Raw genomic sequence first — 15,173 nt, 5'->3', positions numbered from 1 at the left:
GGAGCACTTCTCTGCACATCATCATCATCATCATCATCATCAGTTGGCCACATGAGGTCACTGTGCTACTGAAGGTTAGTAATGGCAGCAGGGAGGAACGAAATACAGGAAATCCCGACGGCTATATATTGCAGTTGGAAGACGAGGTAACGCATAGTTTGTTTTATTTCGTCGACCTGAAAATGTTCACAGTGACAATTTGCAGCATGTCACCGCTTGTTCTTCCGTGGCTCATTTACATCATGATCCCAGGTAAGTCAAAAGGTTTAAAATAAGTGACAGTACAGTACGTATTGGTAGCAAAAGGTGAAATTTGCTCTTTAAGAAATAGCTAGTGTTATATCACTGCTTTATAATTAATGCATTAGATTGCGTGTTAATGTTCCACTAGTATTTAAGCTGGTTGAGGCGGAGAATATTTTTAACACACACACACACACACACACACACACACACACACACACACACACACACACACACACACACACACACACACACACACACACACACACACACACACACACAATTTTACAAGGTGCTTATAAGGACATAGCTACATAATGTTCTGTACAATCTTCTTAATTTTAACTCGTACCTTCAACCAACACACCGATTCATGTAGTGGAATAAAATTGTTTACTAAAAATAAAGTAGCCTACTGCAAACTTGTAGCTTACTTGAGAACAGTACTTGAATAAATGTAAGAATTCTTTCTGTGTAAACGGGGGAGTGTGGTGCCTGGGGTAGAAGAGCCTTTTTAAAAGATTAGTTTAAAAAAAAAAGTTTTTAGAAGCTGTGTTATGTTGTTAACACAACATGTGTTGAATAATAATTTAGAAACAACAGGAGGACTCCATACATGTCTAAATATAAAAAAGAGGAAATTACAAATAATTAAGTTTTTAGTTTGATGAATGAAATCTCCTGTTACCATATCACCTTATTTTTTGGCAGTTCTTGAAGCACAAGAAGTCAAAGTGACGGGATACCTCGGGGATGATGTCACTCTGCCATGCCAAGCCATCACAAGACCAGAAGATAGAATTCATCAGGTTCGGTGGGAGCTCGAACCACCAGATGGAAAGAAAATCAACATCATTTATTCTAATAGTCGATTTGGAGTTACTGTTGCAGAATCGTTTCTAAAGGAGAGAGTGAAGATTAAAGAACAATCTTTGATCATTCGAGATGTGGAAATGAGAGATGCAGGGACTTACATCTGTAGCATTGCAGTCTTTCCTCGTGGGTCATTTGAAGGAACCACCAACCTTCATGTTCAAGGTGAGTATCACAAATACCACTCTCATAACATGAGTGTGGCATCACTCCTCTCATCTAGCTCTTGACAAGAAAGTGAAATGTTTTTTAAACTGGTTTGACGATCATCCCAGGAGCGATGCTGATATTACCCAGAATGATTGCTGCTGGAGTATTCGTGCTGATAGTAGTGACCATGCTGGTCACAACTTACTCCATCATCATCAGAATAAGGTAGGTGTGTATTAGGAGTATACGGTATGAGCTGCTGAAAATAAACTCCTTGACCAAGAGGCTGCATGAGATTATATTAGTATGTTAACATTTTCAATTTATAACATTTTTATCCTCTACTACTGTATCACTGCAGACAATAGATTAAGCTCATTTTACATTCAGTCCATTCAAAATTGTAAAGAGAAGCTGTTGTTCATCGGTTTGTGAAAGCACTTGTACTTTAAAGGGTCTTAACGAATTGGAAGAAAATTTACTTCAGAGTCATGAGCAAAAGGACTAAGAACTATTTTCTTTCCTCAGACGTAAGGCTTTGGTCAGGCACCGTGTCTGCACTGGTGAGAAAAATCCCCAAAACAAGTTCCTGTTCTTTCTATTTCTCAACAGCACCATATTTAGCCACATCTCTTGTTTTCAGTTCCCTTAACAAAAGCCTGTCTGTGTTTCAGATGCAGGCGACCTAGTGATGTGTGAGTGAAAGAGACAAGGTGAGCTTGGAGTTGGTTTGAGGCGACATCTTTAAATTGTAGTTGAATTGATTTTTAGATCGTTTTGTGCATTTGTTTTTAACAATTCGACTTGATGGGAATCACATAGCACTAAAGTATCATCCTTAAAACACTCTCTCTCACATATACATAAGGTCTACTCGGAGGTCAAGCTCAAATCATCCAGAGATGGTACACCTCCATCCAATGACGAACACACAGCATCCCGGAGATGTCAAGTGCTTCAGAGGGATGGTTGGCTTTTACTGTACTTACTCTTAAAGATGCTATTCTGCAACTTGCATTTAACTTCCTTTTAGTAAACTTCTTATCACATCCTGATACACGTTATTCAACTGCTACTTAAATTAATAACAAGGCCTGTGTTATTCTATATTTTGTGATTTTCAACAAATCAGAAAGACACAAAACAATTTTTTTTTTAGCAAACGTTACTCAAACATAAGTAAACATTGCATTTGTTGGTAAAGTATTTTCAGTCGAGGATTAATACACATTAGCGAGTATTTACAGCAGCATGTCTGTGTGCGTGTGTGTGAGATTGACTCAAAATAAATAATGTTTAAAATCATTCTTAAAAAAAGATTACTAGTTTATTTTCTTTATTTTAGATTATAGTTACCAGCGTATCCTGTTTCTAAGAGAGATTTAAACAAAGACAGTCGGCCTACCTGATCTCCAGCAGGTCGTTCCTGAGTTGAGGGGCCCCGGTACTGATTATGCTTGTTATGGATTATGTCACTGGTAAGAAGTCCAAACAGAAGTAACTGATGATCCACAGGAAACTGGTTTAAGGAAGGAAAAAGGGGGAGGCCAGGTACAAGTTTCAGGTTGCACAGGAGATGTAAAAATCCCAGGAGAAGGGACGCAAACGTATGAAGCACAACACTGACTAACAACTTCCTGGGGAAAAGAGGCTGATATATGTACTGCAGGGCTGATTAGGGAAAGTGGAAACAGGTGAGCAGGTGAATGAGAGTCAGGTGAGTGGGACCGGTGGGAATGTCCGAGGGCATCTGGTGGACAGGTAGGGAATGGCAGGTCTGGGGAGCTGGAGGAGAGTACGTGGTCTGCAGGGGGAGATGAGCCGGGTCTGGAGAGAGGGACAGAGAGCCAGTCAAGAAGAACTCGACAGTAGGACTCCCTCTGTGCTGTCAGAACATCTCAGAGCAGCATCCGTTTTTTGCTGTGTAAAAACATCCTTAAAGGCTCATTTCTTTTATTTTTCATGTTTTGTGTTGTTTCATTTCTTTTATGTTGACATTCAGTGCTTAAGACATTTGATTACAATTACCATTTGTGCCGTCAGGACTGAATGTAAGTATTACATTCATAAAATCAGCTGTGAACAGTAAGAAAACACTGACACTGAACAGGATGATGGGAATTCAGTTATATCTTATTGAAAACATTGCATCAGCCAACACTCGAATCTTGGATCTCAGCAAGATCTCAGAAAGACGTTTTTAGAGCAAGGTATCAAAAGGTGCTTATAACCCCCCCCCGGTTCAGTAAGTAGTGAATCACTATTAGACAAATGATTCAATAAACACTGAGACACTGATGAGTCTACGACCTGCATTGCAGAAAATGCTTTGATAATAATTTCATATAAAAAATATATATATAATCTATGCAATGAATGCAAAAAAATCAGGACATTTACTTTTGAGGGGACCGTTCCACAGAGAGGTTGTACAACAGAGAACACAGCTGCAGCACATGAAAGTCATCAGATCTGATTAGAGTAAACTAAAGGGAAAGAATGCTGCAGTAACAAATCACAGCTTAATCTTTTACTCCGGACCTAAAACTGATCTGTTGTGCTGTGATTCTAAACAATCAATGGAAGCAGGAAGCAGAATTTAATTTGGATTAATAAAATTGCTGTAGAGGTGATGGTGCAGCCTGGTGGTCTCAGTCTAACGCAGATCATTTTACTTTGAGTCTCGGTTGAGTCTTTATGGTTTTTTATTTATCTGTGGTCTTTTTGTGTCTCTTTGTAGTCGTTCTGTGTTCTCTTTGTAGCAACTTAATTTGATTGAATTTCCAACAAGAAATCTTAACAGCCACTTCTTACAGAGCCTGTGGGCCTGGGCCCGGTAGGCCTGTTCAGTAAATCCATCCATGATACTAAAAAGCCAACTAAGTCACCTTCTGACTCTGGTGGGGGGGGAGCACCAGATCTGGCCAAGTTACATTCTGATACAGACGACATGAATTGTTTTATGTTGTCGTGTAAAAGTGTGTTTTTGTCTCAGTTGTCCATCAGATGTGGTGATGAATGGCTGAAGTCTCCTTGATGATAACTTGATGTAAATGGTTTGATTCTTGAATAAAAAAGGAATTGAAAATGAAAGATTTTATGATGGAACACTTTATGGCACAACGTGTTAAACACGATGGTGAATGTGTGTGAAGCACCAGCAGCTGTGAGAGTGTCGGGAAGAGGAGATTTGTTTCCACACTCGTTAAACCGGTTTCAATAAGCCCTAAAAGTGCAGTGGTAGAGGAAGTATTGCCATTGTTGCTGTTATTATGAACTTAACTGGAAATTAATTAGATTCAAATTTGTAATTCATAAGAATCTTTACCGCTTGGAGAGCTGAAAGTTTTATAAAACATACAGTGAAAGCATATTGTTGCTGTTGATTTACATTGTAGGTTTTACCCAAGATCTAAAAAAAACCTATACAGAGTCTTCCCTTTGCATTAACCCTGAGCTTATTGTGTGCACAAGTTTGAATCCTAGTGATGTTTAGTTTCACCTCAGACGGTGCCTTTCCTCCGAAGGCTTTCTATGAAAGCTTATGGGAATTATCTCCCATCCATAATGGAGCGTTAAGGAAACACCACCCTGATGAAGGCAAGATAGCTGAAAACGTTTGGGGGAATAAAAACATGCTTTACATGGAAAAGAGTTGAGCCACTTGTTTAACTTTGACATTCTGGTCTGCAGAGCTTCAGTGCATTTTCTAAATTAGCCATGAGTAAAACATATTTGTAACTTCAACATATTCCACATTTATATATATTTTCATATACATTGTCTGGTGTTATCCCTGAATTGTATTCAACACAGGAGCACTTCTCTGCACATCATCATCATCATCATCATCAGTTGGCCACATGAGGTCACTGTGCTACTGAAGGTTGTTAATGGCAGCAGGGAGGAACGAAATACAGGAAATCCCGACGGCTATATATTGCAGTTGGAAGACGAGGTAACGCACAGTTTGTGTTATTTCGTCGATCTGAAAATGTTCACAGTGACAATTTGCAGCATTTCACCGCTTGTTCTTCCGTGGCTCATTTACATCATGATCCCAGGTAAGTCAAAAGGTTTAAAATAAGTGAAAGTGCAGTACGTATTGGTAGCAAAAGGTGAAATTTGCTCTTTAAGAAATAGCTAGTGTTATATCACTGCTTTATAATTAATGCATTAGATTGCGTGTTAATGTTCCACTAGTATTTAAGCTGGTTGAGGCGGAGAATATTTTTACCACACACACACACACACACACACACACACACACACACACACACACACACACACACACACACACACACACACACACACACACACACACACACACACACACACACACACACACACACACACACACACACACACACACACACACACACACACACACACACGATAGCAATGAATTTTACAAGGTGCTTATAAGGACATAGCTACATAATGTTCTGTACGTACAATCTTCTTAATTTTAACTCGTACCTTCAACCAACACACCGATTCATGTAGTGGAATAAAATTCTTTATCAAAAATAAAGTAGCCTACTGCAAACTTGTAGCTTACTTGAGAACAGTAGAGTGTGGTGCCTGAGGTAGAAGAGCCTTTTAAAAAGATTAGTTTAAAAAAAAAATTTTTAGAAGCTGTGTTATGTTGTTAACACAACATGTGTTGAATAATAATTTAGAAACAACAGGAGGACTCCATACATGTCTAAATATAAAAAAGGGGAAATTACAAATAATTTATTTTTTTTAATTTGATTGATGAATGAAATCTCTTGTAACCATATCACCTTATTTTTTGGCAGTTCTTGAAGCACAAGAAGTCAAAGTGACGGGATACCTCGGGGATGATGTCACTCTGCCATGCCAAGCCATCACAAGACCAGAAGATATCATTGTTCATATTCAGTGGGAGCTCGAACAACCAGATGGAAAGAAAATCAGCATAATGTATTCTTATGGTCAATTTGAAGTTCTTGTTGTAGAATCGTTTCTAAAGGAGAGAGTGGAGATTGAAGAACAATCTTTGATCATTCGAGATGTGGAAATGAGAGATGCAGGGACTTACATCTGCAGGATTTCAGCCTTTCCTAGTGGGTCATTTGAAGGAACCACCAACCTTCAAGTTAAAGGTGAGTATCACAAATACCACTCTCACATCATGAGTGTGGCATCACTCCTCTCATCTAGCTCTTGAAAAGAAAGTGAAATGTTAAACTGACCTCTTGGCCAAGTCTCTCTTGAAAATAAATAAATTAAACAAATTAATGTAAAATCTAACTACTCCTTTAACACGACATGGCTGAACGGCAGCTCTGAGATTACAGAAAGTGACAGAGTCCAAGTATGTCCAAGTCGCATACAGACCTTTAACATCTAATCATTATCATTTATCATGGTATCATTAAAATGGGATTCATATTCACTCTCCACATTGCTCCACTCTACTGAACAATGTGCCCTTGGCCCTGAAAGGTGGTCAGTAAAACCACAATGTTTTTCACCCACAGCGGGTGTTGCCAATGTCATGGTGACTTCAAACACAACAGACATGTTGGAGTACAGTACTGTCCGTCTGTCCTGCTCCTCCTCTCGATCCTTCCTCTCTTTCCTCTGGCTGAACGGCAGCTCTGAGATTACAGAAAGTGACAGAGTTCAGCTCACTGATGGAGGCTCCACTCTCACTATAGTCAGTGTGACGCGCTATGACCAGGGACCATTCAGGTGTCAAGTGTCTAATCCTGTAAGCAATGGCACCAGTGGTCCAGTAAACCTCTCCATCAACTGTGAGTTATTGACTTATATGTGCAGACTCGTTATCCTGCACTATATGCATGCTTCAAAGTTGATGTTTCAGTATAATGAGGCTTCACACTGAGAGAAGCTGCATGTCACGTAGAACATTCTTTTGGTGATTCTTCTGTTTTGTTTTTCTACTACTCATATGCCGCACACTGTAGATGGCCCAGAAAATGTTAATCTGACAATATCTCCGCCACAAGAATACTATGATGAAGGGTCAGACATCAGCCTGATGTGCTCAGCGGTCTCCAGACCTCCTGCCCTGTTTCAGTGGTTTCTGAATGGAGACCTGACACATTTTTCAACCTTATAGAATCAATCAAACTACAGCACAATGCCAACAAGAGTATTGTACAGATGGTTTCATTCATAAATTGTTCATTGCAGGCTTGTTCTGTTACATTTCTGGTGACTTGATATATAATAATGCAGTTGTGCATACTACATTTTTGCTGTTTTCCTCTACATGCAGATGGCCCAGATAATATTAATCTGACAATATCTCCGTCACAAGAACACTATGAGGAAGGATCAAACATCACCCTGACCTGTTCAGCTGACTCCACACCTGATGCCCAATATACGTGGTTTCTGAATGGAGATCTGCTGTCTGATACTGGACCAGAGCTCAGACTGATGAACATTCAGGAGAGTAAGAGTTGGAACTACAGCTGTCAAGCCTTTAACAGCAGAACTCAGAGATCTATAAATTCTCAGCCTGCAGCCATCTCTGTACTGAGTAAGTTTCAATGAAATGTTTTGTTCAAAGAAATATGGATACAAAAAAGAAGGGGTGATGGTATCAGAGGAAGCTTTCTTAAAGCTGGGGTATGCAGTTTTCTGTTGCAAATACAGCCCTCCTCCTGCAGCTCTCCCTTCTCTGTGCTAAGCCCCTCCCATTAGACAGTAGCTAGATTATTGTGACGTCACAAGATCATTCCAGACAACAACCTAAAGAGGTTAGCAAAAGGCCCACCATGTCTAAAACACTTTGTCTATATTGTCGTGACTAATTACATTTATTCTCGGAGTCTTTTAGACTCTTTTTGAGAAGTCTGTCTTCCTTTTATTGTGTTGCTTTGCAGTGTAGACCGTTGTTGCAAATGCTGGAATAGAAACTTTTACTGCAGGATTTCCTGCCATTGAATCAGGCTTTCACCATCTGGGATGTGTGCGTGTATCTGCATTTGTGGAACAGCTTATAGGAACGCCCTCTCTCTGAAATGAGCTGTGCAAAATCTTTACAGTTATCTAGTCTGATCACAGACTTTATCTCCTTTCACATCTTACATTTGCTTTGGAGTGATTGATAATGAAACTGCCATTCAGTTTGATTGTCAGGCATTAACTTGCAAGTTTAACTGTTGTGTTTACAAGGTGAATGTGGTCATGGCTGATTAGGTCAAATAAACAAGGTAAGGTTAGCAAACACTGGTTAAATATTGCACTAAACAACAGATAGTATATGATAAACAAAGTAAGCTTTTCTATCACAACATGATCTGAAGAAAGACTCTCAGATGGTTTGACGATCATCCCAGGAGCGATGCTGATATTACCCAGAATGATTGCTGCTGGAGTATTCGTGACCATGCTGGTCACAACTTACTCCATCATCATCAGAATAAGGTAGGTGTGTATTAGGAGTATACGGTATGAGCTGCTGAAAATAAACTCCTTGACCAAGAGGCTGCATGAGATTATATTAGTATGTTAACATTTTCGATTAATAACATTTTTATCCTCTACTACTGTATCACTGCAGACAATAGATTAAGCTCATTTTACATTCAGTCCATTCAAAATTGTAAAGAGAAGCTGTTGTTCATCGGTTTGTGAAAGCACTTGTACTTTAAAGGGTCTTAACGAATTGGAAGAAAATTTACTTCAGAGTCATGAGCAAAAGGACTAAGAACTATTTTCTTTCCTCAGACGTAAGGCTTTGGTCAGGCACCGTGTCTGCACTGGTGAGAAAAATCCCCAAAACAAGTTCCTGTTCTTTCTATTTCTCAACAGCACCATATTGAGCCACATCTCTTGTTTTCAGTTCCCTTAACAAAAGCCTGGCTGTGTTTCAGATGCAGGCGACCTAGTGATGTGTGAGTGAAAGAGACAAGGTGAGCTTGGAGTTGGTTTGAGGCGACATCTTTAAATTGTAGTTGAATTGATTTTTAGATCGTTTTGTGCATTTGTTTTTAACAATTCGACTTGATGGGAATCACATAGCACTAAAGTATCATCCTTAAAACACTCTCTCTCACATATACATAAGGTCTACTCGGAGGTCAAGCTCAAATCATCCAGAGATGGTACACCTCCATCCAATGACGAACACACAGCATCCCGGAGATGTCAAGTGCTTCAGAGGGATGGTTGGCTTTTACTGTACTTACTCTTAAAGATGCTATTCTGCAACTTGCATTTAACTTCCTTTTAGTAAACTTCTTATCACATCCTGATACACGTTATTCAACTGCTACTTAAATTAATAACAAGGCCTGTGTTATTCTATATTTTGTGATTGTCAAGAAATCAGAAAGACACAAAACAATTTTTTTTTTTTTTAGCAAACGTTACTCAAACATAAGTAAACATTGCATTTGTTGGTAAAATATTTTCAGCTGAGGATTAATACACATTAGCGAGTATTTACAGCAGCATGTCTGTGTGCGTGTGTGTGAGATTGACTCAAAATAAATAATGTTTATAATCATTCTTAACGTGGGAACACGTCAACCAACGAAACAGTGTGGTTCATTTGTGTGTTTTTATTAGCTTTTGGACAATGCAACTTATCCTCATACCGTTCATTTATCTTCCGAAAAGTGATTTCTCTTTTTTCGTGCCTTCTTCTACAAATATCCAACAACAGGAGCGACCGGTGAGCCTGCGCAAGCACCTGCAGTGCAGAGCCTGTATAGGTAACAAAACTACTTGGCCAGGTTCAGGAAAAGATCCTTAAAAAAAGATTACTACTTTATTTTCTTTATTTTAGATTATAGTTACCAGCGTATCCTGTTTCTAAGAGAGATGTAAACAAAGACAGTCGGCCTACCTGATCTCCAGCAGGTCGTTCCTGAGTTGAGGGGCCCCGGTACTGATTATGCTTGTTATGGATTATGTCACTGGTAAGAAGTCCAAACAGAAGTAACTGATGATCCACAGGAAACTGGTTTAAGGAAGGAAAAAGGGGGAGGCCAGGTACAAGTTTCAGGTTGCACAGGAGATGTAAAAAAATCCCAGGAGAAGGGACGCAAACGTATGAAGCACAACACTGACTAACAACTTCCTGGGGAAAAGAGGCTGATATATGTACTGCAGGGCTGATTAGGGAAAGTGGAAACAGGTGAGCAGGTGAATGAGTCAGGTGAGTGGGACCGGTGGGAAGGTCCGAGGGCATCTGGTGGACAGGTAGGGAATGGCAGGTCTGGGGAGCTGGAGGAGAGTACGTGGTCTGCAGGGGGAGATGAGCCGGGTCTGGAGAGAGGGACAGAGAGCCAGTCAAGAAGAACTCGACAGTAGGACTCCCTCTGTGCTGTCAGAACATCTCAGAGCAGCATCCGTTTTTTGCTGTGTAAAAACATCCTTAATTTCTTTTATTTTTCATGTTTTGTGTTGTTTCATTTATTTTATGTTGACATTCAGTGCTTAAGACATTTGATTACAATTACCATTTGTGCCGTCAGGACTCGAGAGAACAAAAGTACATCTTTTCTGATGTGTAAAAAACTAAAAGGGCTGGTATCACCTTTTTTGAATTTGTTGTTCAATTACATCTGTTTTCTGTTGTAAGTCAGTCATTCAGTTGTGTTTATAATCGGTGTAATGCTTTGTGAGATTACTCAGTCCTGTTGCTTGATAAACACATTAAATCATACTTGTGGCAAAACATACAGAAAAAACAGTTCTGTAAACTGTCTCTACATTTGCTTTAAAGCAGAACTTGATTTTGTTTGCGGCTATTGCTTAATAAAGCTGCAGATTTTCACAGAGCTCACCAAATGTTTGGTTTCTCTTTTTCCGTATGTGCTGTAGAGCTCTATCATGACAGGAAACAAGAACGATACGACAAATGTTGTTTGAAGCGAGTAAAAGCCATTTTTCTGCAGAATGAATACTTGAATTTTTGCAGTACATTTTGCTAATAATACCTCTACGCTTTCACTGTTACATTATTGTAGTGGCACTTTTACTTGAGTAAAAGATCTGAGTACTTCCTCCACACCTGGCATTACGGCAGCGTTTCCCTATCAGTAAGGAAGAGGAAAAGTGCTGTTTGAATATTTTTATTCCAAAAGAAGTTTGTGTCTATAGGTTTGAACAACAGGGCGATCTCACTGAAGAACATCATTGCACCTTCGTCCCAACACCACCCATCCCCCACCCATCACCCACAATCACACCGTAGAACCTCTTGGTCTTCAATAGGAATAATAACAATGTAATCATAATATTCATCATCAGTTTTGATAATCCATTTAGCACTAGTATAGAAATGTGAAAAAATACCAAAGAAAAAAAAACATAAAATTGAACAAAAAGGTTTGTTTTATGGAGCGACTGTTCAGACACGCCAACTGATTTGTTTTGTGACCCTCCCTTCCCTTCATAATAGCAATTATTCACACTGGCAATATCTTGCTTTCTTAGGGTTTGTACCCTCCTCGTGCCTCTCCACAATAATGCTTTTGGCAGCTAATAAATGCTTTCAGCTGTTGACCACTTATTGGCTCTGTGGTGCTGTCACATTTGTGAATTTTTGTGAATTCACACACAGAACCAACCGAAGAAGAGACAAAAAAGAGACGAATTTAAAAACAACCAGAGGGTTTCCCAACCTTTAGACAACGAGGAAATAAGAAAGGAAGATGTTGCGGACGGCTGTGTTTGTTTGTGTGAGTGTGTGCGAGTGTATACTGTGACTTCCTGTGGTAAGGGGCTCGCTCCTGTTGCCTTGTCAGCATTCTGAACACAAAGGCAGAAGTAAACGGAGAGAAAGAGACGCATCAAATCCAGGCCTGCGTCGGCTTGACAGCAGTCATTCAGAGACACGGCATAATGTGTGCAAACAATGTTATCATTCATTATCTGAAGCACAACTGTGTCGACAAATCTGTTTCACTGCAAAATGCATAACTTTATACAGCAATGCAATGTTTGCCCTGACAACAATGCCGGTATATATTTTTTTTTCGCGGGATTTGTAAAGAGGTGAACTGGTGGGTTTGCATGTTATGTCACACACTTTGTATTACTGCTGAATATGGATGGGTGGGAAGCCAGTGAGGGATTGTTTTCCTGCTGTTTGGTGAGATCTGAGCTGAGAGCATGTAGCTCTTGCAGCTGGTAGCAGACTCATAGGAGTCGAAAAGGCTTTAGGAGACGGGGACTGTGGTACAAATTCCTTTTACATTTGATACTCAGGGGCAACAAATCTATTGATACGTACAGGAACACTGACTTTTGAGAATCAGCCGCCGGAAAGTATTACATTCATAAAATCAGCTGTGAACAGTAAGAAAACACTGACACTGAACAGGATGATGGGAATTCAGTTATATCTTATTGAAAACATTGCATCAGCCAACACTCGAATCTTGGATCTCAGCAAGATCTCAGAAAGACGTTTTTAGAGCAAGGTATCAAAAGGTGCTTATAACCCCCCCTCCCCCCCCAGTTCAGTAAGTAGTGAATCACTATTAGACAAATGATTCAATAAATACTGAGACACTGATGAGTCTACGACCTGCATTGCAGAAAATGCTTTGATAATGATTTCATATAAAAAATATATATATAATCTATGCAATGAATGCAAAAAAATCAGGACATTTACTTTTGAGGGGACCGTTCCACAGAGAGGTTGTACAACAGAGAAGCACAGCTGCAGCACATGAAAGTCATCAGATCTGATTAGAGTAAACTAAAGGGAAAGAATGCTGCAGTAACAAATCACAGCTTAATCTTTTACTCCGGACCTAAAACTGATCTGTTGTGCTGTGATTCTAAACAATCAATGGAAGCAAGAAGCAGAATTTAATTTGGATTAATAAAATTGCTGTAGAGGTGATGGTGCAGCCTGGTGGTTTCATCACATTCAGTTGTTTTCTTCTTCAAGGATAAGGCTGACAATATTGTATTATTTTCTTGTCAACAAATCTCATGAAAAGACCAAAACCACTAATGTGTTGGTGTGTCTCTCCAACACATTCATCACTCCCAACTCCTCAAACGCAGACGTTTAATCAGTGCTCCTGACCTTCAAACTGCGGCGCTCTGGGTACCCCTCTAGCGACACTTCTCAGCGTGTCAGAGCCACTTGTGACATGCAAGGTGTCTTTTCAAAATAAACTTCCATCTTCACAGGAAGTCCCGTGACAAACGACTCATGTGACAAAATTGTCGATGTTTACTTTTAGTTTCACATAGACATGAACAGCTGTGTGACTCATACAGACGCTAAAGGGTGCCTCTGTGCGTCGGTGTGTATCAGGCTCCCTAACCAACTGTCGTTATTTGACGAGTTGGGAGTGAGAACGTGTTGGCCTCTCAATACTTTCCGACTTCCGCAGCCTGTTTGTGGCACTCAGCCACTTTGGTCTCATTAATGAGGCAACAAATATATACTTTATATGAGGCTTTGGCTACTTATCAGTCAGATCAGATCAATTCATCGTTGGTTTTGGTCTTTCCATTGGATTTGTTGCCAGTAAGAAAAATAAAGAACGTATGCCTTATTCTTAATGCTATTTGTAATTATACTAGAATGAATTGCTGTGAAAGCAGTGGGGAGATGGGAGATAAAGTGTCCACAATTTGAAAATTAAAGGCCTAAAATAAGCAAATCCAAAAGTGTATTCCCTTTATGCACCATAGCTAATATACTGTGGTGTTTAGTTTTAGTTGGGAGTTTCACACAACAGTAGGGCTGTAACATTACCAACATAATTAAAAAAGACCATGGTTCCCTTCTGAGCCAGAGTGAAAAACATGCATTTCTTCTCAATCTTTTTATCAGCATGTTTCCCTGTGTTCAACCCCCTCCTGAATGAGACCCAGACACCGAGGGGAGTAATTAGGCCATCAAAAGCTTGAGACAGTATTGACAAGGCTGTGTTGAGTCTATCACTCTGGCAGGAGCCTCTTCTGCGGACGGCCAAGTCTGTCTGCTAAACAGAGAGACGGGAAGAAGCTGGAGCTACAGTCTGCTGGCGCATTAACAATCCCCTTAAAATATGCCCAGAATTAACAGATCAGGACAGATCTAATCATGGAAGTAGTTCAGTTTGGGATTTCTCATTCAAATTCAGTAGTGTCCTTTTCACTCTCTGCCTCTTTCTATCTCCTCTGTTTCTGTTCTTCTCTATCTTGCCTCTTTGTCTCGGCCTCGCCCTGTCTTTCTATCTCTTCTACGCTGTGTGAACAGAGGTGAAGTAAAGGCTCGGCAAGTGTTACTCAGGATAACGAGGGACATTAATTTCACATTTCAAAGCCTCTTGCTCTTTCTCCTCTTTTTGTGGCTGTCTGATCATTTAACATTTTGTAGAGGAGTGCTGTTTCTGGGAACATGGTTCTCCTCACTTGAGTAATTACAGACTTAAAGGAAGGACACATTTTTACAAACGCACAGACGCACAGTGTAAAGGAAGGCAGACAGTTTCCTCTGCTACCGTTTGTCATTATGTTGTCTTGAAGTAGCTCCATGCACCTTCCCTGATACCATCCAAAAAGCAGCTATGGGTCACAGGGAGGGACACAAAACTCTTGAACACAATTAGCCGCAAGTCAAGTGTCATTATTATGTTATAATTCACCATATTGTCACACGTAGTCTGTATTTAACTCTGTAATTCCCACTCAGAACAATGGTAACAAAACAAGAGAGGCAATAAAAGAAAAAGAAAAACCGGGAAATAATTCTCTGAAAGTCTTTTAGTTGCTGTTTTAAATCACATACGGATACAGTATGTCCTCCGACAAGGCTTCATTTTACCAGAGGCGTAGTGGAGGGAAGTGTCTGTGGAGGAAAAACCAGCGCACTCCAATCTAAAAGGTGAAGTGAGAGCGAGAGTGAGGAAGGAAACGGAGGCCAGTAGAAACCATCA

The 15,173-nt window shown here is 39.9% G+C and overlaps 2 protein-coding genes across 2 annotated transcripts; both read left to right on the top strand.

Moving 5' to 3' along the window:
- The first annotated feature begins 152 nt into the window (after positions 1 to 152).
- On the top strand, positions 153 to 4,349 carry LOC142969379 (nectin-4-like). Its single transcript, XM_076109249.1, has 6 exons — positions 153 to 252; positions 955 to 1,281; positions 1,392 to 1,491; positions 1,795 to 1,829; positions 1,941 to 1,979; positions 2,135 to 4,349. Exons 1-5 carry the CDS (start codon positions 183 to 185, stop codon positions 1,967 to 1,969), a joined length of 561 nt encoding a protein of 186 aa, XP_075965364.1. The 5' UTR covers positions 153 to 182; the 3' UTR covers positions 1,970 to 1,979; positions 2,135 to 4,349.
- An 880-nt stretch (positions 4,350 to 5,229) lies between these two features.
- On the top strand, positions 5,230 to 11,070 carry LOC142969376 (cell adhesion molecule CEACAM6-like). Its single transcript, XM_076109245.1, has 7 exons — positions 5,230 to 5,330; positions 6,072 to 6,398; positions 6,777 to 7,052; positions 7,541 to 7,807; positions 8,577 to 8,697; positions 9,001 to 9,185; positions 9,341 to 11,070. The coding sequence occupies exons 1-6, from the start codon at positions 5,261 to 5,263 to the stop codon at positions 9,122 to 9,124; spliced, it is 1,185 nt and encodes a 394-aa protein (XP_075965360.1). The 5' UTR covers positions 5,230 to 5,260; the 3' UTR covers positions 9,125 to 9,185; positions 9,341 to 11,070.
- Positions 11,071 to 15,173: the final 4,103 nt, after the last annotated feature.

This window comes from Anarhichas minor, unplaced genomic scaffold (genome assembly GCF_050575085.1).
Source record: "Anarhichas minor isolate MPS153535 unplaced genomic scaffold, ASM5057508v1 ptg000041l, whole genome shotgun sequence".
NCBI classification, from domain to species: Eukaryota; Metazoa; Chordata; class Actinopteri; order Perciformes; family Anarhichadidae; genus Anarhichas; species Anarhichas minor.
This window is presented reverse-complemented; position numbering and strand designations above follow the sequence as displayed.

Excerpts from the sequence above, each read along its gene's own strand:
- LOC142969379 (XM_076109249.1), top strand. The coding sequence starts at position 183 with ATGTTCACAGTGACAATTTGCAGCATGTCACCGCTTGTTCTTCCGTGG. Across the intron at positions 1,492-1,794 it reads TCCATCATCATCAGAATAAG|ACGTAAGGCTTTGGTCAGGC; the intron begins GTAGGTGTGTAT and ends TTCTTTCCTCAG. Across the intron at positions 1,830-1,940 it reads CAGGCACCGTGTCTGCACTG|ATGCAGGCGACCTAGTGATG; the intron begins GTGAGAAAAATC and ends TCTGTGTTTCAG.
- LOC142969376 (XM_076109245.1), top strand. The coding sequence starts at position 5,261 with ATGTTCACAGTGACAATTTGCAGCATTTCACCGCTTGTTCTTCCGTGG. Across the intron at positions 5,331-6,071 it reads CATTTACATCATGATCCCAG|TTCTTGAAGCACAAGAAGTC; the intron begins GTAAGTCAAAAG and ends ATTTTTTGGCAG. Across the intron at positions 8,698-9,000 it reads TCCATCATCATCAGAATAAG|ACGTAAGGCTTTGGTCAGGC; the intron begins GTAGGTGTGTAT and ends TTCTTTCCTCAG.